General features: G+C 39.2%; 1 protein-coding gene across 1 annotated transcript; it reads right to left on the minus strand.

Moving 5' to 3' along the window:
• Nucleotides 1-923: 923 nt before the first annotated feature.
• On the minus strand, nucleotides 924-27,638 carry ANKEF1 (ankyrin repeat and EF-hand domain containing 1). Its single transcript, XM_059705562.1, has 10 exons — nucleotides 27,590-27,638; nucleotides 22,178-22,568; nucleotides 19,098-19,297; nucleotides 18,234-18,383; nucleotides 16,887-17,010; nucleotides 12,032-12,854; nucleotides 10,304-10,530; nucleotides 6,938-7,104; nucleotides 5,329-5,466; nucleotides 924-4,501 (listed from the first exon to the last, which is right to left on the minus strand). The coding sequence occupies exons 2-10, from the start codon at nucleotides 22,521-22,523 to the stop codon at nucleotides 4,343-4,345; spliced, it is 2,334 nt and encodes a 777-aa protein (XP_059561545.1). The 5' UTR covers nucleotides 22,524-22,568; nucleotides 27,590-27,638; the 3' UTR covers nucleotides 924-4,342.

Raw genomic sequence — 27,638 nt, forward strand, 5'->3', positions numbered from 1 at the left:
TCCCTGTCTTGCTTTAACCCTTTATTCCTCTCTGTTCTCCCTGGGAGCATTTCCTCAACAAACCCCTTGCTCTTGAATTCTTGGCTCAATCTCTCCTTCTGAGAGACTCTTAACTAAGTCAAGATATATAAAGGGAGGGGGGGGGGGGGAAGAGGCAAATACTAATAAAACCACTTTAGTATTTTAGACTTCTGGGTCAGGTTGTATTTTTTTTTAATTGTTGTTTATTACAAAGTAATACAAGTTCACTGTAAAAAAGAAAATATGGGTAAACCAAACAATACAATAAAACTCAATTCATAATTCTAAGGCCCCCCCCCACCAAATTACTATTTATGTGTGTGGCATATTTACAAATCTGAAATTACTATATATATACTAATTATAATGACTTTTAAAATGAAGCTTTGACCGATTAGCTTTTTTATTTTTAAAAATGTATTGGTTGAAACTAAATAATAAAATTATATAGGTTTTAGATAACAAGTCTATGATATATTATCTGTATATTGTATTTTCCCCATCCCAAGTCAAGTCTCCTTTCATCACCATTTACATTTTTATGCCAGAAAAATTTCCTCTACAAAATCTCTTTATGCTTATGTAGAATTCTGGAGTATAATTTTTTAAAAATATATTTTATTGATTTTTTACAGAGAGGAAGGGAGAAAGATAGAGAGTTAGAAACATCAATGAGAGAGAAACATCAATCAGCTGCCTCCTGCCCACCCCCTACTGAGGATGTGCCTGCAACCAAGGTACATGCCCTTGACCAGAATCAAACCTGGGACCTTTCAGTCCGCAGGCTGACACTCTATCCACTAAGCCAAACCAGCTAGGGCTGGAGTATAATTTTTTGAGGAGGTGGGACCAAGCCCCCAGGTAATGTTGATGCTGCTGGTCTATGAACCACTTTTTGGCCACCGAAAAACTTTGACTTTGCTCTGGTTGGGTTTAGTATTAAACTCAGAGAAAAGAGAATTAATACGACTTGACATTATCACTTTCTCTCAGTTTATGTTTGCAAACAGCTGACGGTGACCACAGAACCCTGCTACCTAGAAAACTGGCATTTAGAAAGTACTCACTAGGGTGACAGCAGAAAGTTCTAGCCTCTGAAAATATACTGTGCAGATTCATTTTTTTGGTGTGTTCAGAAAAGAAACCATGGGCAGGCATTCTCCCTCAATGTCAGGAGTCCCCAAATTAATTTAGGCAACAAAATATCTTATTCTCAGGAACTAGCTTGAAGGGGCTCCCCGCCCCCCCCCCCCCCCGGCCAAATCTGGGACAATTTGAGGATCAAAATAAATAATGAGATCAAAGGATTATAACCCATTTAATAAAAATGGCAAGCATGAGTCTATGCTGATTTAAACACATAAATAGGGAAGAAGAGGAAGTTCTGCCCAGTGGTAGAGATTCAACCGAGAAATGCAGAATGATCAAATTAGAAAATCATGTCATAGCAACCATCACTAGAACACTTATTTCGGGAAGGAACTATCCATAAATGCTAAAATTAGGTGGTGAGAGTTGTGGGACTAAGAGGAAATGTATGTAATTTAAAGAATCTATCCATGTAAGTACAAAGGGAAAAAGAATAACTTTACAGTGGAGAAATCAGGTAGATACCACTTCAACCAAGAGATTAAGGTTTACAAAGTTTACATCGCATATCAGCATCAGGTGCCTCTTATAAGATGAACTGAGAAACCCTGTGGTGTTCCTACCTAAAATGCATCTCCTGAATCTATTCTTGAGCAAATATGAGACAATCAAAATTGAGGGACATTTTACAAAATAATTGGCCTGAATTCTTCTAATATTCCAATGTCGTTAAAAACAAAGAAAGATGGACAGACTGTTTCAAGCTACATAAGAGGTCAAAGAGATGTGACAACTGAATGCAGCCCATGGTCTGGGATTTTCTTCTGCTCCATAGAATATTATTGGGACATATAGCAAAATCTGAATAAGGTCTGTGGATAAAATATGTAATTAATTCAAATATTGGTTTCCTAATTGACAATTGTAATATAGTTATGTGAAAGAATGTTCTTGTTTTATGGAAAAACATGCTGAAAGTTTACAGGTCTTCAACTGACAAATAGTTCTGAAAAAAAAGTTACACATACACATATGTATATGCAGAGACTTAAAGAGAGAAAGTGGATGGTTAATATTTTGGTAATCTGGTTAAAGAATATGCAGGTTTCTTTGTAAAAATCTTGCAATTTTTCTGTAAATCTGACATTAAGTTAAAATGAAAAAATAAACAGACCAAAAAAACCTCATAAAACAACAAAATTGAGTTCTAATAGCTAATTTCCAGGCTCCATATTATAAAATATATAAGCAACCCCAGTTCAAGCCTGCCTCAGAAGATGGGTGTGATTAGCTTCTTTACTCACTCACCCAGCCTTCTCCTGGACTCACTAGCTGCCTTAAAGGCCTCCATGGGTGACAAATGAGGGAGGGGTTTAAAGGAAAGGGGCTTCATGTATACGGCTGACAGAGTTGTACCCTAAAGGTGTGCCCTCTGGTAAGGCAGAGTCTAAAGTGGACTCTTGCTGTCAGTGGGCTTTTTGTGGATATTTTTGGAGGCCCTCCCCAGCACTCGTTGTACCTCTTGGTGTGGGTGAGCTAGCTTTTTACTCAGTAGTACACCTCTAGCTGTGGCCAGTTTTATGGCTCAGTTGGGCTGGGTCATAGAACCCAGACATTAGCTGTAGTGTTGCTGTGAAGGAATTATGTACATGCAACTACAATTAATTGACTTTATGTAAAGGAGATTATCCTTAATAATCAGGGGGTAGAGGGAATCAGTTAAAAGGCCTTAAGAACAGAACTGAGGTTTCCCTGAGGAAGAAGAAACCCCACTTGTAAACTGCAGGGACATCTCTTGTCCAACAGTGTTTACCCTGTCCTTCCTGATGGCTTGTCCTACCAGCCCCCATAATCTGTAAGTTAACTCCTTGCAATAAATCTCTTTATATCTATCTATCTATCTATCTATCTATCTATCTATCTATCTATCTATCTATCTATCTATAATCTATCTATCCGTCCAACCTACTGGTTCTATGTCTCTGGTGGAACCCTGACATAACTCATTTCTAAGTATGATCAGGCCCCAGGCCCAAAAGACATTTTTAAGGTTTTATGGTGGGTCTCTTAAGTTCACCCTTCTCTCTTGCCCCTCACATACTTGCCTTAAGGAAAAGTCACATATAATATCTAGTCATTCTCTATCATATATATTTTTATGACATCTGGAAATTTTGTCTAAAGTATGAGTATGAAGTATGAAGTAGTGTGTGAATACAACTTGCACTACTTCTCAAATGCTTAAGACCTTGGGGACAAATCCTCTAAGTTGGGGAAATGCTTATTTTGTCGCAGGCAAAAGGTAAGAGAACGTGCTTTAAGATATTTGCTAGGGGCCTCAGAATCGGAATACCATAGATGTTGTCTTAGTTTGGGTCCTTACAGAAAGAACCTTGAAACAAGAATTGAGGTGTAAGTATTTGGGAGGTGATCTCAATAAAGACCAGAGGGGTGAAACGAAAGTGAGAAGACAGGGAAGAGAAGGGCACCAAGGAAGGGTGTGCTATCACACAAATCTCCACTGTGGGCATCTTGATCTTAGTCCCGCTGGGAGCCCTAGGAATCAGTGAGAACATGCACTTTAGAAGGCTCCCACCATGGCAACATACACTGGATCTGTTCAGTCACTACTTGGGGGCTGCTTCCAGGAGACTCTCATGCCCACATACTTTGGCCCCTACTGTACACATTTAAGTGTTAGAGGCAGCCTTCCAGCATCTGCAATCAGGCCTGAGAATGCTACAACCCCACCGCAGAGGAGAAATGGGTGAAGCGCTGACAGTGTCTGCCACAGGTGTCAAAGTTTAGTTACCTCATACACATCACTTACGATGATACGTGAGAAACAAACACTTCCCTTATTGGGCTAAAAACTCCCCTTCCCCAATATTATACTGTTTTAATCAATTCCCAGAATTATATCTTTAGCAAACATAATGGTGGACATTTGGTACATTTTTTGACAATAATGTTATGTTTATAACTAAAATGCCATTTATTCCACTACAATCTTAAAGAAGATCGGGGGATTTGTCCAGAATCACATGTAATTCATTGCAAAATAAAACACACCTTCTCTAGACAGCTCAGAATATTTATAGTTGTTAAAGCAAAAACAAATGTTTGGTTACAAATACTTAATTTGTGGATTGTTTTGATGGAAATATCTACCTTCTCCAAAGTTTGGTCCCTGGGCCTTGAAATGTTTAACCCAAGACGAAACCTCTGTGATTTAGTTCTTGAAAACAGCTTCCAATGCGCGAGCTTTCTCTGTAATGTTCTTCTGAAAGGGCATCATGAAGTCTTCAAAGTCCACCTCATAAGTGAACCTCTCCCTCTGCAGCTCCCTCTTCCTGATCAGCTCTGCTGTTGTGGCTTCAGGACTCCAGGTCTTAAGTGAAAAATCACCGCCAGAGCAGATGTAAGTATGACAGCCACACGCATGCTATATCAAGATACTTTTTAATATGGTTAATTCAAAACTATCGAATTTACTTCTAAATCTATTTGAACTTGTCTTTTCCTCTTTTATGGCATCAGTGGTTAGATGGGCATCACTATTTTTGGTGCTATTTGGCCAACTGAAATGCTCTTTAGTTACCTCTCTGATGACCTCTGGGCCAGCTGCTGTTCATTTTTAGGATGTCAAAACCAGTAATCAATGGAATTAGAAGATCATTTGGGATTACTACCATTATGTCTTATGGAGAAATCAGAATTATTTTCATAGTAGAAGGCAGTGGGAGCTGGTGGTCTCTTTTTCAGCATGGTTTGATGGACATTTGCAAGACCACTCTTATTCTCCAAAAATGTCTTTACCTGTTTAATTGTAGATGTTTTAGGAAGCTACTGAATAAATCTACTACTAATAATTAAGGAATTGGTGGTGTTGAGTACAAAGAAGGGTTAGGTCTAAGGTACCAAGAAAAAGTATCTATAGCACTTGTTGACTAAATGGTGATAGGGAATGATATTGACCAAAGAAGACTTTAATCTTTCAAGAAAAATTAAAATGTCAATATAGAAATTGTAATCGAGAAAACAAGATACTGGGAGCTAAACAAGTTCGATTTACTGAGTCAGCAAAAGGACACCTTTAAATAGTAACTATGAAAAATAACCTTTGGATATTTGTTTTTGTGTTCTGCATAAAAAGTCTTTGAAAAAGGACATCATTAGTTTATACCACATTATGAAAAATCTTTCCAAAGCACTTACCCTCCGTGGAGTAAATGTGATATTCACTTTCTTGGTATAACCACTGGTAATCAATGAATTGAGATGAACCACATTATCCTTATGCATTTTCTTTTCCTCCAATATGGTTGGTACAGTATAAATTGATGAAAGTGGTTCCTGGAAACAAGACGAAAAAACACACACAACTATTAACTCCATAAACCTATATACATTCTAATATTATTTGTTGTTCTACATCTCACTCTGAAGCTGGAAAAATAATAACTACTACATAAATTATAACTTGAAATGAATAGAATATTATTTTAACTTTGGGTAGAGAGAGATGTTTTGTCTTAAGTCTAGTAAATTAGTAATATCAGTGGCAGATCTCATAAGTCTTCAAGATATCCATCCTTGACCTGTGGCCATTCATTAGTCAGAAAGAGGCATTCTTACTGAAATGATAATGGTGCACATAGTAGGAGCTTTAGCTGATTGATCCTCTTTCACCTCTGGTAATCCTTGTTCTTGTCATCTATGTTTGTTATTCTCTACTGTCTGCCTATGATCCCTCCACTCCACCCACTTCTACCACCTACATTTGGTAACAATAAAGTATTTTCTTCTTAAATGCCATTCCTCTTTCCATTAGATAACAATAAAGCTTTTCCTTCTTAAATGTAATTCTTTGTCATGTGTTTGCAAGAATCTCCGGGGATCCTTCTGCTTCCCTAAAAGTTTCTAGCCTAGAAATGCACGTAAAGCTTCCCTGCTCATGACAAAGCCTGATGTCTCAGAAGTCCCCATAGGCAACAACCTCAACCTTCTCCTGATAGTTCAGAGGCAACTATACCACTCCAGATGAGCAGGATCAGTCAGTGTGGTATTTTAAACCTTCTAGAGTTCTACTGTGTGATATCCAAGTTACAAGTGGCCTCATGTTCCAGTGCTCAGCAGTAATCATTAAAATTCCTTGGTGGGGGTGGTTTAAAATGAGTAATGAAGAGTATAAGACCAAAATGAAGGAAAATTATGCTTTACTTCATTCCTCATAAGGGTTATTCTTCTTCCTTTTTGGGCTATCTCATAAAATCTGAATAATTCAGGACTAAACTCTCTATATATAAAAGCCTAATATACAAAGTATCCTTTCGTGAGTTCGACCGACCGGGAGTTCAATTGCTCACTATGATGTGTGCAGACCACCAGGGGGCAGTGCAGAACGAAGGGAGGCCCCAGCCGGCAGTCAGGGAAAGGAGGCCCTGGCCAGCAGCCAGCAGCCACTAGGGATCCTCCCCATGCAGGAATTTCGTATACTGGGCTTCTAGTATATATATACATATATATTATACAGATATGCACCTATCCAATACCAGTTTTGTTTTCAACATTCTAATTATATTTGGCTGAATCAATGTGTTTTTTGTGTAGATTCTATGTGCAACAAATATTTCTTAAACTTTTCAGTAGTAGGAATTCCCTTGCTAGATATTTCTTTAAAAGAATTGCAAAATGGTGCTGAAAATATAAATTGTCTATTATTTGCCTATGTTGTGTAACAGTATGTAAATAGTACCACTGCCCCGTTCCCCAACAAGGTTTTAAGGCATTCTAGTTACTAATGGGTAATCATTGTTTTTCTTACCTCTTCTTTCTTAATTTCAGAAACTTCAGTTTTCGCTTTAATAGATGGCTTGGGTTTCAAAAGTTTTTGGCTTTCTGTTGGTTTTGGCAAGTTATCTAGCTTTTCTTTAATCAAACCAATTATTCTAGAGTCAGCATATGCCTTTGCAACATCCATGGGAGTTTGCCCTGTTTAAAACAAAAATTCAGAGCTATAATAAACAAGTTAATAATAAGTAATGTAGAAAAAAATCTTATCTCAGCACAGCAGCCCTAGCATGGGCTAGTAAAGGTGTTTCTAAAGCAAATGGTATGTGTAAGATCACAGAGCTAGATCAAATATTCTCAAAGGTGGCCCCAACTCTAAAATCTTATAATTACAATTCCATTTACTGGCCAAACAATTTTTTCAAGCATGTTTCTTAAAAAGTTGATAGAAAATATTGGTAGATTACATTTTGAATATCTGATTGCTGGTTCTCATTCCAAGCAGTGACAACTTTCTGTTGTCCTCCCCTTGACATTATGTAAGGAGGTATATTCTAAAAGGTCTGGGGAAATTGATGCTCACAAGTGCTATAATCAGGTGGCTAGGATTTGTGACACCTGTAATGTCCTTGGGCAGGCCTAGCACAATACTACCCATGACTCAGAGGCAGCCTGAAGCAGCCAGAGGTTTAATGTTCTCTGTTCAAAAATAATCCCTCTCTCTCCCTCTCCCATCCTCTCTCTCTTAAATCAAAACATGTATTTTTTAAAAAAGAAGTAATGGGCCCTCGCTGGTTTGGCTCAGTGGATAGAGCATCAGCCTACGGACTGAAGGGTCCCACATTCAATTCCAGTCAAGGGTGCATGCCCAGGTTGTGGGCTCAATCTCCAGTAGGGGGTGTGCAGAAGGCAGCCAATCAATGATCCTCTCTCATCATTGGTATTTCTATCTCTCTTCCTCTCTGAAATTAAAAAAAAAAAAAAAAGAATAGATTCCACTATAAGAAAATGATAACTCTAAGCAAGAAGCTAAAATATTAAATCATGTGATTTTTTATTCTTCACCTGTGTTATTTATAAAACAGGCCTTCTGTTTATTTTCTAGAGAGAGCCTCAATTCAGAAATGACTTTGTCTAGCTTTAGAAGGAATCCAAATCCAGAGACTGTAAACTATGCCAATTATTAGAAAACTAGAGGCCCGGTGCACGAAATTCGTGCACTGGGGGTGGGGTTCTCTCAGCCCAGCCTGCCCCTCTCACAGTCCGGGAGCCCTCAGTGGATGTCCTACTGATGGCCACAGTCTGGCAGCAGAGGCTCGGAGCAGGCGTCTCGTGTGTGTGTGTGTGTGTGTGTGTGTGTGTGTGTGTGTGTGTCCCCACTGGGAGTCTTCCCCCAGCCATATTGGAGGTTCAGAGCAGGCACTGTGTGTGTGTGTGTGTGTGTGTGTGTATCTGCTGGGGGCCTGCCCCCAGCCACACCATGGAGGCTTGGAGCAGGAGCCCCTCTGTGTTGATCTCTCAGGCTCCTGGCCTCCACTGCACGTTGTACTCTCCCTTGAGCTATGGCCAGGATGGGGGTGCCGCTTGCAAGACGGGCTTTCCTGCTCCCGGATCGCCATGGCAACTGGGGAGCAGGCCCAGCTGGGGGCTGTCCACAGGCCGGGCTTTCCCGCTCCCAGGTCTCCATGGCAACCAGGAGCAGGCCCAGCTTGGAGCTGCCCGCAGGCCAGGCTTACTCTCCTGCTCCAGGATCCCCATGGCGACCGGGGAGCAGGCCCAGCTGGGGGCTGCCCGCAGGCCGGGCTTTTCTGCTCCCATATCAGGCCCAGCTGGGGGCTGCCCGCAGGCCAGGCTTGCTTTCCTGCTCCCGGATCACCATGGCAACCGGGGAGCAGGGAAAGTTTGGGGCTGCCCGCAGCCTAGGCTTGCTTTCCTGTTCCTGGATCCTCATGGCGACTGAGGAGCAGGGAAAGTTTGGGGCTGCTCGCAGGCTGTGCTTGCTTTCCTGCTCCTGGATCAGGCCCAGCTGGGGGCTGCCTACAGGCCGCACTTTTCTACTTACTGATGGCTGGATCACTACAGTGACCCAGGCCCCAACGGCACTTTCCTACTCTCCAATAGTCATAGGGTCCTGGCTGGGGGCGGGGCTTATGCCCTGCTGTCCAGGGCTGCACATGGGGCCCAGATGGGAGCTTGTGCTGTCCTGCCCTGCCTGTAGTATAGAATAGAGGCCTGGTGCATGGGTGGGGGCCGGCTGGTTTGCCCTGAAGGGTGATCCGGATCAGGGTGGAGGTCCCGCTTGGGTGCCTGGCCAGCCTGGATGACGGGCTGATGGCTGTTTGCAGCTGGTCACACCCCCTTCAGGGTGGGGGTCTCCACTGGGGTGCCTGGCCAGTCTGGGTGAAGGCCTGAGAGCCGTTTTCAGGCTGGCGGGTGACTGAAGCTCCCAACCTCTCCTTTTTTTCTTTTTATTTTATTTCGGGATTTATTTAGCTTCTATAGCTGTCACTGGAGCTGAGAGCCGGCTCCAGCTCTGAGGCTAAAATCAGGTTCTGGGTCTGTTTGGCTTCCATAATTGAAACTCTGTTGCCATCACAGCAGCTCTAAGCTCTGAGGCCGAAGCTAGCTGAAAGCAGGTTTCTAGGTTTGTTTGGCTTCTATAATTGAAACTCTGCTGCCATCACTGCAGCTCTAAGCTCTGAGGCCAAAGCTGGCTGAAAGCAGGTCTCTGGAGCTTGTTTAGCTTCTATAATTGCAACATAGTTGCTTAGAGTGCAGCTCAGAGGCTGACAGCAGCAGGCGGGGAACGTTGGCTTCCTCCGTCACTGGAGCATGCAAGCCTCCTGTTCGCTTCAGCTGCATGGCTGCCGGCTGCCATCTTGGTTGGCAGTTAATTTGCATATCACCCTGATTAGCCAATGGGAAGGGTGTCGGGGTTATGGTCAATTTGCATGTTTCTCTTTTATTAGATAGGATGACAATTAAACAGTGTGATAATTCAAGGTATGACTTGCACACTGGTGAAGTCCACAAACTAAAGCTTATTGGGTCACAATGAAATAAGCACAGGAGTTAAGAGTAAGTATTTGGAAATTTTTATAGCAAATTCATAGAAGAGTTTTCTGTCATTAAATCTAGTAAAACAGTTTGCACTTGTATTTTGTGGGTGTGTTTTTTCCCATTTCATTTTTCTAGTAAATCACTTTTTATTGTATTCTGCAAAAATATCAGTCCAGGAAAGGTTGCAACACAAAGAATGAGCCCTTAAACACCAGTGATTTGCAAAGCACTTATGTTTCAGGGGGAAATGTGGTCCTACAAGAATAGAATCAGAAGGGGTTTGGAATTGAACATAAATTCTCGTTTTCTAACCCTAACCACAAATAATATGTACACCTACCTTTTCTATTTTCCACCTGGAATTTGGCACCAATATCAAGTAGGTATTTGACAGTATCCAATCTACAGCTCTCAATGGCTCGAAATAAAGGAGTCGAGTTGTTGATTGAAAGTGCTTCTATCGTGGCTCCAGACTGAATGAGAAGTTCAACAATGTCTTGTTGGCCTGCATGGCATGCAAAGTGAAGTGGAGTCCACAGAAAATTATCTGTTGCATTAACATTAGCCCTACAAGATAAGATAGATGCACAAGCTAAAAACATGGGTTGTTTCAAGCACTGGAGGCTAAAAAGGCTAAGACTTCATAGTTTTATCAACTTGTTCAACTGTAAACCAAGGAAGCTCTGAGTCAAGTTAAACTCTATGTCATGATTTTCTTGACAAGTGTTCTGCATTATCAGACACTCTTATCTTTGTGTATACCTATACATTTTGTTTAGCTTTAAAAGGCACTTCAGATCCTAGTGGTTATAATTTTGCAAAGGTTAAAATCAAGGAAAAGGAAAAACCTGAATCCAATGAAGATATAAGCTGACAGGAAATATGAGTTATATTATTCCATTTTGAGTCTATTTCTGCATGTATAGTAATAATAATGATACAGTTTATCAAGTATGTAATTACTGTGCCAATAAGTGCTTTACATAACTAATTTTATCTTCAATGAATTCTGTGAGCAGAGTCCCATTAGGGCTCCATTGTAAAAATGAGAAAACTGAGGCACAAAAAGGTTAAGAAATTAACCCCAGATTATTTAGCAATAGTAAAAGAAGGAATTAAACCCAAGTAATTGTTTTAGATTAAAAAGTTAAATGAATCTCAAAGAGAAGGTGGGGGTAGGGGGTTAGGGGTGGGTGGGAAGTGATCAACCAAAGAACTTGTATGAATATATGCATAACCCATGGACACAGACAATAGTGTGGTGAAGGGCTAGGGTTGGGAGCAGGGCAGGCTAGAAGGGGTCAATGGGGGGAAAAAGGGTATATATGTAATATTTCAACAATAAAGTTTTAAGTTTGAAAAAGCTAAATGAAAATATCATGCTTTGAGGTTTTAAATATATTTATAAATGAACCAAGGGAAAGACTGCTTTTTTTCTGGAGAAGGGTATGAAAATGTTTTTAGTCATTATAGCCAACATCTCACTTATTGGAATTTGTTGGGATTCCCCTACACACACACACACACACACACACACACACACACACACACACACACACACACGAGGTAGATTAAAAAGCAACTCCACATAAAATGAATAAATTCTAGAGATCTGCTGTATAATTATAGTTAATAATACTATATCAGATAGTTAATATTTGTTAAGAGGCTAGACCTCATGTAATATTCTTACCACAATAAATTTATTTAAGTTTAAAGTAAAATGAAAAGCAACTCCACATCAACTAGGTAAAGATCTGACACTAAATTAACTTTTCTTGTGATACCCAATCAGAACGCTTCTTCTACCATCAGAGTGAAAACTTCTTGACTTTCACTTTGTGCATAGTTGTTATTGGCAAACCATCTTCATGTACACACATTCCTATGTTCCCATGAGCTTGGTTTCCCATATAATAGTAAGATCTACCTGCAGTCTAGGCTTCAGAGTTGAAGCACTTCCTTGTGCTATTAAAATTCTGCAGTTGATTGTATCTTAGCTTTCCCATCACTTTCTTAAAATAGTAAGACTCATGAAAATTTAAACCTCACCCAACCAAAAACATACCCTTTTTCAAGAAGAAACTTGACCACTTCTATGTTTCCACTTGCACAAGCAGTCATTAGCGGTGTTTTATAATAATTATCCTTCATATCCACCGGTATGCCTGATTCAAATGCCTTTTTAAGAGAAGCTAGGTCTCCTGCCTTGGTGAGAAAGTTAATATTTGAAAATATCTTCCCTGAATCATCAATGTACCAAGCAGAGTCATCCTGAATGGGATGTTCTGGCGGATGATCCCGATTAAACCGATTGCAATCCGTGACATTCTTGTAGGTTTCAATCATGTAATATGGTGGCCCACCATCACTCCGGCGTGGAAATGCATTGTCAGGGATGACACAGACCGGAAGGGGTAAAACGAACTTGCCTTTCTTCCCCTTTTTGGCTATTCCTTTTTTCTTTTTCTTAGGCCCATAGGATCCCAAGACATAAGTCTTGCTTAAATATCGGGTTCCCTTAAAAAAATCGTTAATGTTGACCCCTGCTCCCCGGACTTTTTCACTAAGTTGAGCGATGTAGTTCAGCTGATCCGAGGGTATGAAGTCCTGCCTCTCCTCCAGCACTAACACAAAATCTTCCTTGCTGACTGTCCCATCGCCCTTGTCCACAAACGAAAAGGCTTCCCGAAGTATAGCCTCATATTCTACTGACCAGTCATGAAGCCGAAGGGCCCAGAGTGGATTCGGATTTTTGACTCCTGGTTTGGCCAGTTTATTAGCCATTCTCTCTGCCCGCCGTATTTCTTTGCTTGCTGCTTTGAAGCCGCTTTCCTTAGCCACAGTCCTGGCTGTTTTATGTTCTAAATTCTTCCATTTCAGGTCACATCCTAAAATGTGAAGCATCATTATTATGAATGGTTCCAAGGCACTGGCATAGCTCTAACAAATGACATTCATTCAACTGTTTTCTAATTTCAAATGCTTAGTCAAAAGTTTGTCCCCAAATTATCATCATCATAATAAAAGGCCAATATGCAAATGGTCATCACACCTTCACGCGTCTTCACGCGTAATGACCAATCAGCAGGAGGCAGGGCTTGATGGGGGACACAAGGCTCATCTATAATAATAAAAGGATAATATGCTAATTAGACTGGATGTCCTTGTGAATGTCATTCTGGACGTCCTTCCGGCCAGAGGGAAGCTGGTGGAAGGAAGGCATATTTTTGCATGAATTTCATGCATCAGGCCTCTAGTCTGTAATAATAAAAGCATAATATGCTAATTAAACCAGCCATACTTCTGGACGATCTTCCAGCAAAGCTGGGGTTGCAAGGGAAGCCCAGGTCCCAGGTGCCCGCTGGCAGCCGGAGCAAAGCCTGCGTCCTAGGTGCTGGAGGGAAGCCTGGGTGCCAGAGGGAAGCCGGTGCTGGCAGCTGGGGGAAGGAAGGCCTACTCTTGCATGAATTTCATGCACCAGGCCTCTAGTTCATATATAGAGATGAGCACATTTAGACTATTATAATTACAAAGTTAAGCTGTTATTTATTTTGCACTTTACTTTGGTAACTTCTAAGGGAGATATGTTTCCAATTTAGATTATCTGCCCCCAAAGGATTAAGACATTAATCTCTATAGATACTATATTAGGATACTTGCTAAGGACTCTTCATGCTGAACAGGAAAAGAATAAGGGTGACAACTGAATTTGGAAAGCTGGATTCAGGCAGCTTATGTGGGCCCTGAGGCACTCAGAATGCTGAAGGACAGCTGTTTCTTTTGAATGATTATGACTATAAATCAGTATGCAATCTTAAATGATATTTTATCTGTATACTCTGTGAAATTAATGTCATTTATATAGATCTGCTCTTTTTCAGTAAAGCCATGTGAACAACCTAACAGAAATAAAGAAGTAATTTGTTCATCAAGTCTAAAGGATTTCAGTATTAAATTTGACCAAGTTATATATTAAAATTCATTTGTTTTGTTTTCTTCCTTAAAATGATGAGACCAACATTACATAAATAAATATAGTTTCTGAATAGATGGTGGGGGGGGGGGAAGGCTATGTTGTCTATAATAAGTGTCTTGAGACATTAAAAATCCATTAAGTATATAAATGTCAGACTATGAAGTTCTTCCTAGTATTTTGATTCTAGAAGACTCTTCTATTGCTTTGCCAAAATCACATGATTAAAAAGTTGTTGGCCAATTAGTATCTCTAGCAACCAAATTGTATAGGCAGCTAACATAAAACATGCCTCTCTAACACTTTATAGTTTTATCCCTTGTCAAAAAGAAAATTAATCACTGATGCTTTTCAAGATTAATATTTCCTTTAGTGTTGTCAAAAACTAAAAATTTATACTCAGGCTGAAAGTTTATTAGTGATAGAAAAAGTGTATTGAGACAATAAGGATTCTAAAATTTCTATATTGGACAATTTTAAGAACAGTGACTTATTAGGAAGTGGTCTCAATAGTAAAATTGCATAACATAATTGCATAGTAATTCTGAGTATGCTTTTTTTTTTTTTTTTTTTTACTGAACATTTTTGCTTATTTAGGATGTCTGGGGTTATCTACCGCCTCCCATTCCACTCCTATATTCACTTCAGCACTATGGATCCAAGGATTATTAAAGCTGTTTAGCTTACTATTTTATTTTCTGTTCCCAGTTTTCTCCTAGTTAGAAACCTTTATGTGGATGAAAGACTAAGACATCTCAGCTTAAAGATCTTAAGGTATCCCAGCCAGTGTAGCTCAATGGTTGAGCACCAACCCATGAACCAAGTGGTCACTAGTTGATTTCCAGTCAGGGCTCATCCCTGGGTTGTGGGCTTGGGGGCCTGAGGTGGGGCAGAGGGCATGCAGGAGACAGCCAGTTGATGTTGATGTTGATTTCTCATCTGTTTCTCTCTCCCTCTCCCTTCCTCTGTTTCAAATAATAAATAAATAAACAAACAAACAAACAAACAAACTCATTCATCTGCCCTTCATCTTCACTCTGTGAAGCCTTCCCAAAAGGTCTCTAACCCTTCCACTTGCAGATTCACTGACCCTTTGTTCTGGCCTTCTGGAAGACGTGCCTTCCTCCTCTCCTCAGCACTCCTTTTAGAAAACAAATCTGAAGGTATTTTTCCTCCCCCTTTTGACCTGGGAGACTTTGTCTCCTCCTTTATGATTATAACTAAAGACCCATCCATTCCCTTTGTGACTTAAGTTCCTCTGTGGGGCTGGTGCTGTAGAACATCAGCAGCCAAAGGCCCATGAAAGGGAAAATTTTCCATGGTGTGGAACTACTCCAAACTCCCTCCCGTGTCAGGACTAGGGGCAAAAGAGGAGGATATTAAGGAAGATAGTTTAATGTGGAAAAAAATTCAGCCTTTACAATGATCTATAGAAGAGACTAAACCGACAGTTTACTCAGAAATGAGCATTTTATTGCTAATGGTTTCTTGCTGCTCTGATGGACTTTGATCTAAGATGTTAAAGGTGGAAATGTAACTGGTAATTCTGCTGCTATGGAATTGAGCCCCCCTCATAGGATCTGGTGACGTGGTTGTACTTCCAAACCCGTTACATAATTCAGAACGTTTTCAGATGTTTGTTTTAAAACTACAGTCTTGTTTTATGATTCGGCCAGGAAGATAAATCTTTTCTGCATGGCTGGGGAAGGCCTCTGGCATGGCCCAAGCTCTGGCTCTTTGCTTTCTATGTGTGTGTGAACAATAGAGTATATGTTTGGTGCTGTTTGTCCCAATAAGAAATCAATAGACATGTTAAACTTGAAGAATTTTGTCTCAATCTGGGCAGATGTTTAGTTTTTAGAAATACACTATATTAAAAATGAAATGTCAGAATAAAGTGCCGATTGTAACAGATTTGAAAACAAGACTCATAAGATGGTTTATGAGGGCAAACATTGCATTTGATATGTTTTTCTTTATTCGTTAAAAGTGTTCATTATCTCGGAGGATGAAGGAGTAATAAATTAGTACACTATTAGTTATGGCAGCACATTAGACTTATATGTAATATTAGTGACTACGTATGGAATCTCTAGGTCCCAGTGACTTCTGAAATTCTGTGCCCTTGTAAAGAAAAAAAAGCAACAACCCAAAAGCACTTTCTCTGCTCTAATATAGAGTCATAGGACTTTAAGTTTTGCCTATTTCTCAGAAACTGGAAAAAAAGAAAACTACCATACAGTTCAGCAGAATGCTGTCCCATCTCTAACAAAGAATTAAAAATTTTAATGTATATTCAATTAGCATGCAATTAATAACAAATTGATCCATTTCTTTAAATTTAATTAGTTAATATTATCATTAGGTTATATATAACATGGTTTATATTCCTAAGTTTACTAAGTTACTTAAAAGCTACAGGAAAAGCTAAAATAATTAATATTACTTACATTTCAAATTTTCCATGAACATTTTCAATTTATTTCATATTTCTCCCTAAAATATTTTCATCATAATTTCAAATCATTCAGAAGTTATCATTGCACTTGACACTATAGAATATTTTTAATAAAATAATTAAGGATTAAGATTAACAGACATGGTTTCCAGTGCTTGTCCTTGCTTAGATTGATGTTCACATATATTTAAAAAAGGAGTTTAATAACTTTAACCATTTTATAATAATCTGTTGACTCATGATTAGATTTTGAACAATAACCTAAAAATATTTCGGAAAATGGGTTCTTATCACCTTTAAGACCAGACTCCTGAGTTAACAGAAAGTAGAGTAAGAAAATAAATTCAATTTTCTTTCTATATACATGAGTGGGATTGGGCTACTGAAAAACATAAGCAACTAACAAGTGACAGGCCCAGATTCCCTACTTATGTACAACATGGATAAACCATAAATACTTCAAGCATAAAATTGCTAGGCAAATTTTACCTCGCTGAGCTATATATTTACAGCAATCTGCAAAACCACCCATGGCAGCATAATGAAGTGGTGTGTTCCCATTCATTCCAATCAGTCCCATATCTCCATTGTAGGCATAAAGAAGCTTCAATATCTGTAAAACAGTGGATAATGTAGGGGAATAGGAATGTACATTTAGTGAATGAAGATTGCTCCTAGCCCTGTGCTAGCCAATACATTGTTAGCCACATGTGATTACTTAAAATTAAATCGAAATGAATTAAATAGAAAATAATCTTAAAAATACGGTTTCACTAGCCATATTTAAAGTACTCAAAAGCCACATGTGGCTCCTGTATTGTACTCTATTATACAATACAGACATACAACATTTTTATCGTTGCCAAAATTGCTCTCAAACAACCTTGACGCAGGGGTGGGGAACCTTCTTTCTGCCAAGGGCCATTTGGATATTTATAACATTATTCAAAGGGCCATACAACATTATCAACTTAAAAATTAGCCTGCTATCTTTTGTCCAACACTTAATTAACTCATCCCTGATGCCTTGTCAGGGCCAGACAAAGTGATTTCACAGGCCAGATGTTCCCCACCCCTGGCTAGAGTTTAAGAAACTCTATATTCAGCTGGGGGACTAGCATTTTGGTAAATCTAGGCCATTTTAAAAAGCATCAGACTATGGCAAACATCATCAGAGGAGCAAATTCTTTACCAAATTAAATTCTATTGTGATGCATATTCTATTGCAGAGAAGAGACTCAATGAAGAAACTAAGGGTAACTATGTTAAAACTCAGAGAAAATTGAGTAAAGAAATTTTTGATATAATTCAGCATTTTAAAAAATAAGGCCATCTTTGGTTCCTTTTTTTTTTTGCTGCAATGTCAGTGTACCTATGAGATAACCTTTGCTGAAATGTCCAGATAATCAGAATAGAGTTTACAATTTAGGTGCGTCATAAGATACACACATGTAACCATGGTGATAAGAGTATGTTGGCATTGTTTTCCCCACAATTAGATCATAATATATTTTGAAGATTCTAATATGTAATGGAGTGCATAAAATACAGTAGACCCAGTAGGCAAAACTTTTAAGTTGTCATAGTTAAGAATACAGAAAAAAACACTACTAGTATTAGTCATGTATAAATTAGCAAGCAGATAAAATTGAAGAGCTGTATGTTTTTAAAAATAATAGTTGGTGCAAAATATAATTTTAGAATTATTCAAGGAAATCAAGATAGTAATGCAGAAAAAAATCTGCCTAATGTAACCCACATTAATATTTAAAATTTTTGAGAAAAAGGAGAGAAAATTTTTAGCAACAAATTTTAAAGCGAAGAGTAGATTATTACATCAAAAAAGCCTCCTTTGGCAGCAAAATGTGCAGCCTGATGTCTCTCGTTATCAAATGCATTCACTTCACCTCCTCTTTCCAATATCCCTCGAACCAGTTCTACCACTCCTTCTCTTGCCGATTCCATTAGAGCCGTGCGACCTGTGGCCTGGATATAAAGCAGATGAAATGCTGTTTATGTTAAATGACATATTCGATATAAATATGATCTAAATCCATTTGGCCTTAGAGTCACAGACATGCTTAGTTCTCCACATTTTTATTAGTTTCATGAAACAAATAGGAAAAATGAAGCCAGTGCAATGGGTGAATATCCAAAATGTAGAATTCTAAAGTCAGAGTGGATCACACCAGATGTTCTTGTGAGAAAAATGCAGCTTTTGCAAATATTGTAGAGCAAAAAGGGGAAAAAATATGCTAAAATTAGATTTTAGGTGTTTTCTATTAAGAAAAAAATCTGATTTTGTCTCAAAATTACAATGAAAACATAAGAAAATTCAATAAAATTAGCCAAATGAGAAGAGGGGGCAAAATTAATAAAAAATACAGCATAACTACATATTTTCTTTTCAAAAAGATAAACTTTTATTAGGATTTAGTGATACCTTGTGTATTTTCTATAATGATCTTTTAACATTTATGCATAATAAATACCAATTTTCCAAACATAATTAGGAAAGAAGCTGTAGGATTATGGTAATATAAAGGTATTGAAAGTATATAATCTTAAAGCATTTTGAATAGAAATGAACAGTCTATAAGCTAACAGAATAATTTTTGCCATATCTAAATGCCAAAGTTACTCTGATAAGACTCTATAATTGAAAAAAATGAATATTTATAATCACAGGAATAGTCATACTGTGTTGATAGCATTTGGATTGGCTCCTTTTTCCAAAAGCGTCAGGCACATTTCTTTAATATCATGTGCTGCTTCGCAAGCTCTAAGGAACACCGGTTTCCCATCATAGCTACAATTGTTGACGTCTGCGCCATGTTCCAGGGCAATCAGTGCACAGCGATAATGCCTCTTAGTAGGTAAAATGCAGTAAAACAAAATACCTGTAGAAAAATAGAATCCCCAAAGAATACCTATGAATAGTTTCTATACATTTCAATCAGATAAAAAGGAAAAACGTTAATTTTATTATTTTTTTTTATTTTTATTTTATTTTATTTTATTTTTTTCTTTTTCTTTTTTTTTTATTGCTTAAAGTATTACAAAGGGTATTACATATGTATCCATTTTATCCCCCCGCCCTAGACAGTCCCCTAGACTCCCCTATCCCCCAGTGTCTTATGTCCATTGGTTATGCTTATATGCATGCATACAAGTCCTTTAGTTGATCTCTTACCCCCCTACCTCCTGCCCCCCAACCCTCCCTGGCCTTCCCGCTGCAGTTTGACAATCTGTTTGAGGCAGCTCTGCCTCTGTATCTATTATTGTTCAAAAGTATATAATGGTCTCTATTGTCCATGAATGAGTGAGATCATGTGGTATTTTTCCTTCATTGACTGGCTTATTTCACTTAGCATAATGCTCTCCAGTTCCATCCATGCCGTTGCAAATGGTAAGAGTTCCTTCCTTTTTAGAGCAGCATAGTATTCCATCGTGTAGATGTACCACAGTTTTCTAATCCATTCATCTACTGATGGGCACTTAGGCTGTTTCCAGATCTTAGCTATGGTGAATTGTGCTGCTATGAACATAGGGGTGCATATATCCTTTCTGATTGGTGTTTCTGGTTTCTTGGGATATATTCCTAGAAGTGGGATCACAGGGTCAAATGGGAGTTCCATTTTCAGAAAAACGTTAATTTTAAAATCCATAATTAGCTATTAAAGTGATAGAGCAAAGGCATATCTGTCTTTGTTTTCCCTCTGAAAGAAACTGAAACACCAGGATAGAAAAACCAAAAAAGAAACTCAGCTTGTGGTAGGAAACAGTCACAAGCAGGTGTGGCTGAGAGCCTTACCTTCTTCATATTCCGCAAAGCAGTTCAAAGAGAAAATGCAATGTGGGGGTAGAATATGTCCCACATGCTTCTAAGGGTCCAGTAAGTATTTTTAATCATTTAAATGTTTGCTTATCCTTTAGAAACAATGTGCAGTGGGTCAAACATCAGTCTCTGGAAAATAGGATGTTAATGGCAGAGAGACTATGGTGGAATAAGCAAAACAGTTTGGCAAGTGGCAGTCAAACTGAGGGATGTGCAAGGTAAACTAGGTTCATTCATGTGGGGAAGATGAGACACTTGGTGCTGGGAGCACAGAATGGGTTCTTTTGAATCAAAGCAATATAGGGCAGTATTAATAAGGGTATGTGTGAGACAAGATTTTATATATGTTTCAAGTTTCATTTTCTACTTCTAACTTTTCCTACGATTTGCCATATCGTTTTCTCAGACGCTCAACTTCCAGAACCTCGATAAGTTTAATATTAATTTGAATGAGCTCAAATTTTAACCTAACGGCTGTTAATATTTGCTTCAAATACTCACTTGACCTTGTTTCTAATTTCACCTTGATTAGTTTTAATTTTACAATTTTATTATTTTATTTTATTTTTCTTAATTGACCTTCCCCCATAATTTTACCATTTTAGATATTTATGCTATACAATTTCTCCACCTGTTTTCCTTGTGATTTTTCTTTTTCACACTCAAGGAGGTAAACATGTTTCATTACAGTGTTTCCCAAAGTGTATTAAACAAAACTCTAGGTAAATAAGATGACATAAGGAAAAACTATTTTATGGTCAAATATATATGGATAATGTCATCATCTTTAGTCTGTCTGACAAATGTGAAATCAACATGCCTAAATATATTTCATCCAATGTTTCTCCAATGAATTTGACAGTGAAACGAATGTTGCATGTACCACTTATCAACATCCCAGTGGTTCAATGGTCTGTGAAACACACTTTGGAAAATGATGTTCAATAGAGCTTTGAGAGGTTCTGTTTTTGTTTTGTTTTGTTTTTAGGATATGACATTTTAAATTACATTGGACCCCGGAATGCATCTGCAGTTTACTTTCTTACGTGGTGCCAGAAAGCAATTAAATAACTCTTCCTGTCTCTGTCCTCTCCTTTCTCTTAAGCAAGTGACTGTTTGGAGAGAGTTACAAAAACACATTTTGTTCCTGTTAGAAAACATTAACATTATAAAACTGGATTCATTTCTCTACTGTGGGCTGATGATAATGGCTTTGTACTTGATGCAACTCTTTGGGACAAGTGATGAAATCTACCAATTTATATTAAGCCTAGTAGTAATTTTCTTAGTGATTTTCATGAGGTTATGTCAACTCTTGCTGGAACCTGGGGTGATCTGGGCAAGAAGCTCCGGGACCATGGTGTTGAGATGGGATGAGGGCGGGGAGCAATGTGGAGGAGTGGGACTGTCTCACCTGAATAATCATAGAAATGCCATGTGTCAATTTGAAGTCAAATTATTCAAAATGACCCTAGAAAGTTAGAGTTTATGCCAGAATCCACCTTAGTCCTTCAGATTTCCAAGTATAACAAACTCCTTTTTACATCAGACTATTAAGAAGAAACAAAATCCTTCTGAAGTCCTAAGTCTAGTACTACTCCCAGTTCTAAACTGTAAAAAAGAATAAGAAATGCTCTCCCTCATTTGGTCTAAACAATATTTCATAATGAATAATTAGGATGACAATAATATTAATGTGTGTCATTTGAAAATTCTCCATTTAGAAAAACCACCTAACAGATTAATCTAATTTTTTATATGAAAAAACTATCAGATCTGGTTTCCCTAAGATTTACCTACACCATTTTCAAATTATAGGGAGTTGGTATTCTTAGGTGCAGGAGTAATTCACTTCTAAAGTTGGAAAGCAAAAAACTTCACTTTATTGATTTCTGGCTACAAAAAGGATTGCATCTGCTAGATAGAATGTTGGGGTTTTTACCTTTTCCTTCGTTATCAACTAGAGTCATATCCGCCTTTGCCTTGGCTAATATTTCCATGGACATCTCATGGCCCAGTTCTGCAGCCCTCATTGCCGGAGTACAGCCCATTCGGTCTTTCACATCAGGGTGGGCACCAAGGCTAAGGAGAAAGCTGACCATGTCAGTGTCATTGGAGACCGAGGCTAAGTGCAGAGCACTCTGTCCATCAATAGGATCTGTGAAATTGATTAGTTCAGGGTAACCAAGTCTGGTCAGCTTCTCTATCTGCTTCTTGTCTTTGTTCCGAACACACTGGAGACATTTGTAGATTTGCAGGTTCTCAAGTCTCTTATCTGCTAAAGCCATACTTGACCAACTTCTTGAAAATGCTTTTGTGGACCAAAGCAAATACTAAAGCAGAAACAAACAAACAAAACACACACACACACAAAAAACCACACATACAAAAACAAAACAAAACATGGAACTCAAAGTTAATTATGTCACCTTGATTTTGATTAAATGATAATATTTTAAAGCTTCTCCAAGAAGAGAGGCTGTTTCTTATTATGGAAATAATATATGGAAATATTATTACCATAATTTATTGCAACTAATTTCATGAAAATGGAAGTTACAAAATACAAAAACCTTCAACTAGTATAAAGTTAAAATATTTCAAAACTAATCTTTCATCATAATGAATACTATGTGGTTTTCCTGTTATCTCTAATTTTCCCTCCTTGATGCAAACGTCCCATTTACGTATGAACAAGGTGAGGCTAATTAAATTGCCAAGGTAAGGAATTGAGCTCCCCACTATATAGCTCTGTACTAGCATGTCCCCCCAATGTAGAGACCATATGGGTTTTAGTCGTTAAAAAATGTGATAAAGAACATGCAGCATTTTGAGATGCTCATTCTAAACAGGAATCTACTGTGCTCTGTGAAATACCAAAGAGAGATAGGCAATTCTTTTGTCATCTTATGTGACAATGAGGTAACAATCTTTTGAACCGAGGGGTAGGCCAGACTAGGTACTCCCAGCATGCTTTCCTCCATATTTTTTTCTGGGGTTGGAAGAACCTGTTATCATATAGGAAAACCATTCAGATGGTACAGTGGTACTATCATGGGCCAAGTCATTGTCACAGCCCCTAATTTGTCTCACTGCTTCCACAACAGCTCTTCTAGTCCAATTTCTATTCAGTCCCCAGAAAAAAAAAATATTTTAAAAATGTAGATCAGATAAGATCAGACAAGTTTCCACCTCAACCTTTGAATGGGGCTGCCCCTTTCATCTCCTGTGATCAGAATTGGTCTGCAACCCAGGCTTAGCCTGTGTGAGGGAACACTCTCCCCAGAAACAGTGAATGCCTCAAGAATATGCTAAGAGACATCAGCCAGTCAGCATCCCGTGGACCATTCTGCCAGAACTGTATGGAAAGGCAGCTCTTTCTGCTAGTGGTTAAGCAGGGGGGTGTGGCTGGGGCCGTCACAGAGAGCCTGCAGGAGAGGCTGAGCTGGATGGCAGCAGCTACATCCAGGACCCAGTTGTGCTAGGAGTCACCTACCGCTTAAATGTTCAGGGTTGCATGAGCAAAAATACCCTTCCCCAACCTTATTTTGGTAGAAGCCAGTTGGCTGGGTTCCTTGTATTTGTAATGGAAAGATTCAATCTTACTACAAAATCTGAAACTGTACTCTCTTTTCCCTACCACAAACCTGATCCCTTATCTACATTCCCTATGGCAAAGAGTGGTACCGGTGACCACTTGTTTCCTCTTTTTGTTTTGTTTTGTTTCCTCTTTTTTGTTTCCTCCTTTGCTGGTTCCTCCTCTTTCTGTTAAGAAGCCTAGTTGTTGGAGTACCCAGGGCTAAGCCCTCAGGACCCTTCTCTATTCTCAAACACCCCTCCCCACCCCGTGATCTCATCCAATGTGATGAGATCTTTATTCCAATTTGCAGTTTCTAATTTTTCACTCAAATGTATACAGCCATCTCTGACTCTCCCCAGAGCTCCAAAATTATGTATCTACCAGTGAACTCTTCATTGTCACTTGGATATTTAATAGGCATCAAAAATGTAATACAACTCTTACTATCACCCAGACTTCCAATAGTTCTCCTCATTTCCAATAATGACATCACTATCCATCTACCCACTCAGGTAAAAAACTAGGAGTTATGCTTTGTTCTTTCTTTCCCTCACAGATCCCCTATTATCCTGTCAACTCTCCCTCCTGACATCAACTTCCAGTGGTACTTTCCTAGGCCAAATCATTGCTATAGCTGCTAATTTATCTCATTGCTTCCCCAAAAGCCCTCTATGGCTCATTCTCTATTCAGACCCAGAAACATCTTTTTAAATGTAGATCAGATAAGACCAGACAAACGTCTAGCCCAACATTGTAGTATAACTATTTTTAAACATAAAGAAAAACTGAACACCCATGTATCTACCATTGAGATCCTACCATTAATGCTTGACTTGCTTTATTGTATCTCTATCCATTGTATTTTTCTGATCCATTTCAAAATAAATTGCAGACATGTTTCAGCATAGATATCCTTAATTTTTGTTTAATATTTGTTTATAGCTCTTTTTTTAACCTTTTGAATATGCAATGAAATGTATAAGTATTAAGTGTACCATTCCGTGAGTTTTGAAAAATGCATATGTCTATGTAAACCAATCTCCTCTCAAGATATAGAACATTACCTCATGCCAGAACATTCTTTCCAGACCACCTTTTAAAAAAACATTTTGCCCTAACTGGTTTGGCTCAGTGGATAGAGCGTCAGCCTGCAGACTGAAGGGTCCCAGGTTCGATTCCGGTCAAGGGCAATATACCTTGGTTGTGGGCACATCCTCAGTAGGGAGTGTGCAGGAGGCAGCTGAATTGTTGTTTCTCTCTCATCAATGTTTCTAACTCTCTATCCTTCTCCCTTTCTCTCTGTAAAAATCAATAAAATATATTTTAAAAAAATTTCAATATCTTTCCATTATTATCAGAAAAAACCACACACACTCTGATGACCTATTCAGGTCCCTTCCCCAGACCCTCAGACTTCACTTCAATCTCCCTTGACGTAGTGATCTCCAGCTACACTGGCCTTCTTTCTGTTTATGGAACAAAAGCTCATTCCTGTCTCTGGAATGTCTTGTTCCCTGAGCCTGGAGTGCCCTTTGCTCAGAATTTCCTTTGATTGGCACTTTTCACCATTAAATCTGATGCCACCATGTAACTTCATTCCTTGGGTTCATTTTCTTCATAATGAAATGAAACATTTCTCTATATAACATTTCTATCAACGTGTATAGATATATTCGATTTATATATTGTGTATCTTCCCCACTAGTATGTAGCCTCCACGCAACAGCAGCTTTATAATGACCACTAGAGGCTCGGTGCATGAAATTCATGCACTTGGGGGCTGGGTCGGGGAGGGGTCCCTCAGCCAAGCCTATACCCTCTCACAGTTCGGGAGCCCTCGGGGAATGTCTGACTGATGGCTTAGCAAGGAGCGGACCTAAGCCGTCAGTCAGACATCCTTACCACTGCCACAGAGGCAGGAGAGGCTCCCGCCACCACCACTGAACTTTCCATCTGCACACTGACCACCAGGGGGCAGTTCCTGCGTTAAGCATCTGCCCCTTGGTGGTCAGTGCATGGCATAGTGACTGGTCATTCTGCCGTCTGTTCAGTTTGCATATTAGCCTTTTATTATATAGGATTACTTCTACACCAGTCAGAACCTGACACATATGAGGCATTCAATAAATGTTTGCTCAATAGATAACCAAAACGTTAGAAGACTGAGCAGAGAAAGGAATCAAAGACAATTCCTAGGTTTTTCTGGCTTGAGCAACTGGCTACCTGTACCTAAGATGGGTAGCTCAGGATGGGGTCCAGATTGGTTAGAGTGTGTAGCTGGTTGAGCTTTGAGCATGCTGAATTAGAATCCACAAGCCAATAGGATACATAATTCAGGAGAGAAATCTGAGCCTGGTCTATGCGGAATTATGAGGTGGTTGCAGAGAAACATGAGACTGGGTGAGAGCAAAGAGGAGTTTCTTGTGACCATCAACATCAGATGTGTGCTGTTGTCTTGTCCTTCCTTTCTCCTCACTCTTCTGCCTGCTGATTATTCTTAGTGCGTCTTCCTTTCCATCATGTGACTTTTAGCTTTAATGCCCTGTTTGCTGTAGCCCCTCTCTTCCCTTCTAATCTGTTTATAATGTGTGGTGAACTAGGAAACCAGATAAGGAAGCCTATTAGAACCGTGTGTATCAATAGGCCCCCAATAAGTCCTAAACTTCCTCAGAAGTCATCTACTTGACCTCTTCTGCGTGCTTGGTGACATTTATTTTAACTACTATTTATAGCTGGTTTTATTATCAGTCAGATGCTGTTAGGTGCAGTGTCATCACACTGTACATCCTACACAGAATAAAATATGATGTTCCCCAATAGCTTATTGATTGTACTAAATCAATGCCACCTCATTGGTGTGAACAAAGACTTCCAAATCAGTGACTTCATTGTTGTCTCTGACTGCTTCTTTGGGATGGGACAGCTCCCATCCCAAAGAATTAGCAGCATGTGGCATTATCTAATCAAGCTGCCAGAATGATTCAGCAATCTGTGGACTAGTTCTGTGGTTTGTGTCCTTTCCAACTAAAATCCCAAAATGCTGGGGAGAGAGCAGTGCCCTATGCACTGTCCTACACAACCAACATCCACTACTGACCAAGAGCCTCACCCACTGAAGAAAATAAGAGAAATCCTGCCCTCTAGTGCTGGGTTCCTTGTAAATGGTGTAGCATCTTTGATCCTGGGAGAGTCGCCACATATATCCACACCCCAGCATGTTGGGTCTGAAAACTCTAAATAGGAAAATCTGTGTGTGTGGGCGGGGGGGATATGCAGGTGCATTTTTCCTCTGGGGGAGAGACCCATGGAGCTCATAACCTTCTCAGAGGAGTTTGTGAGATAAAGGTGTTTGTTAGAAAGAGGAATGGAGGGAGACATACTTGGGAGAGTAGAAAGAGTGTAGGAGTGGCGGTGGAGGAATCTATTTTTGTGATCTGTCCTTCTCTGCATTATCATTTATACAAACTGGTTGGACAAACGTGGACAGTTACCTAAGGAGTTTGTGCCTCAGTCTTTTCATCTGTGGAATGGGAATAACTTCCCGGGGATGTGTGAAGAGGGAATGCACTGATTTTGTAAAGTACTTAGCAAAGTCTCTCAATACAGGCTCGCTATGAATAATCAAACTTCCCTGGGTCTCAACTCACCCAACCCACATTGGGGGGGGGGGGGGGGTGTGTCTTTACTGTCCCTTTCAGTTTTAAGTCTCAGAAGAATCCAGAGGGGAGGGTGGGTAGAATCGAATTTCAAGGGAAAGATGCTAGGGCGGCTCACCTCTCAGTCCTGGGGGTGATCAGGAGCCGCGGATGTCCGACCCCGTTGC

This window comes from Myotis daubentonii, chromosome 8 (genome assembly GCF_963259705.1).
Source record: "Myotis daubentonii chromosome 8, mMyoDau2.1, whole genome shotgun sequence".
In the NCBI taxonomy this organism is placed as follows: domain Eukaryota; kingdom Metazoa; phylum Chordata; class Mammalia; order Chiroptera; family Vespertilionidae; genus Myotis; species Myotis daubentonii.

What these genes read in the sequence shown, in the direction of transcription:
- ANKEF1 (XM_059705562.1), bottom strand. Translation starts at nt 22,523, where the DNA reads ATGGCTTTAGCAGATAAGAGACTTGAGAACCTGCAAATCTACAAATGT. An exon ending in CCAAAGGAGGCTTTTTTGAT is followed by an intron (nt 17,011 to 18,233) that starts GTAATAATCTAC and finishes ACTGTTTTACAG; the next exon opens with ATATTGAAGCTTCTTTATGC. An exon ending in CTGAAATTAAGAAAGAAGAG is followed by an intron (nt 5,467 to 6,937) that starts GTAAGAAAAACA and finishes TCTTGTTTCCAG; the next exon opens with GAACCACTTTCATCAATTTA.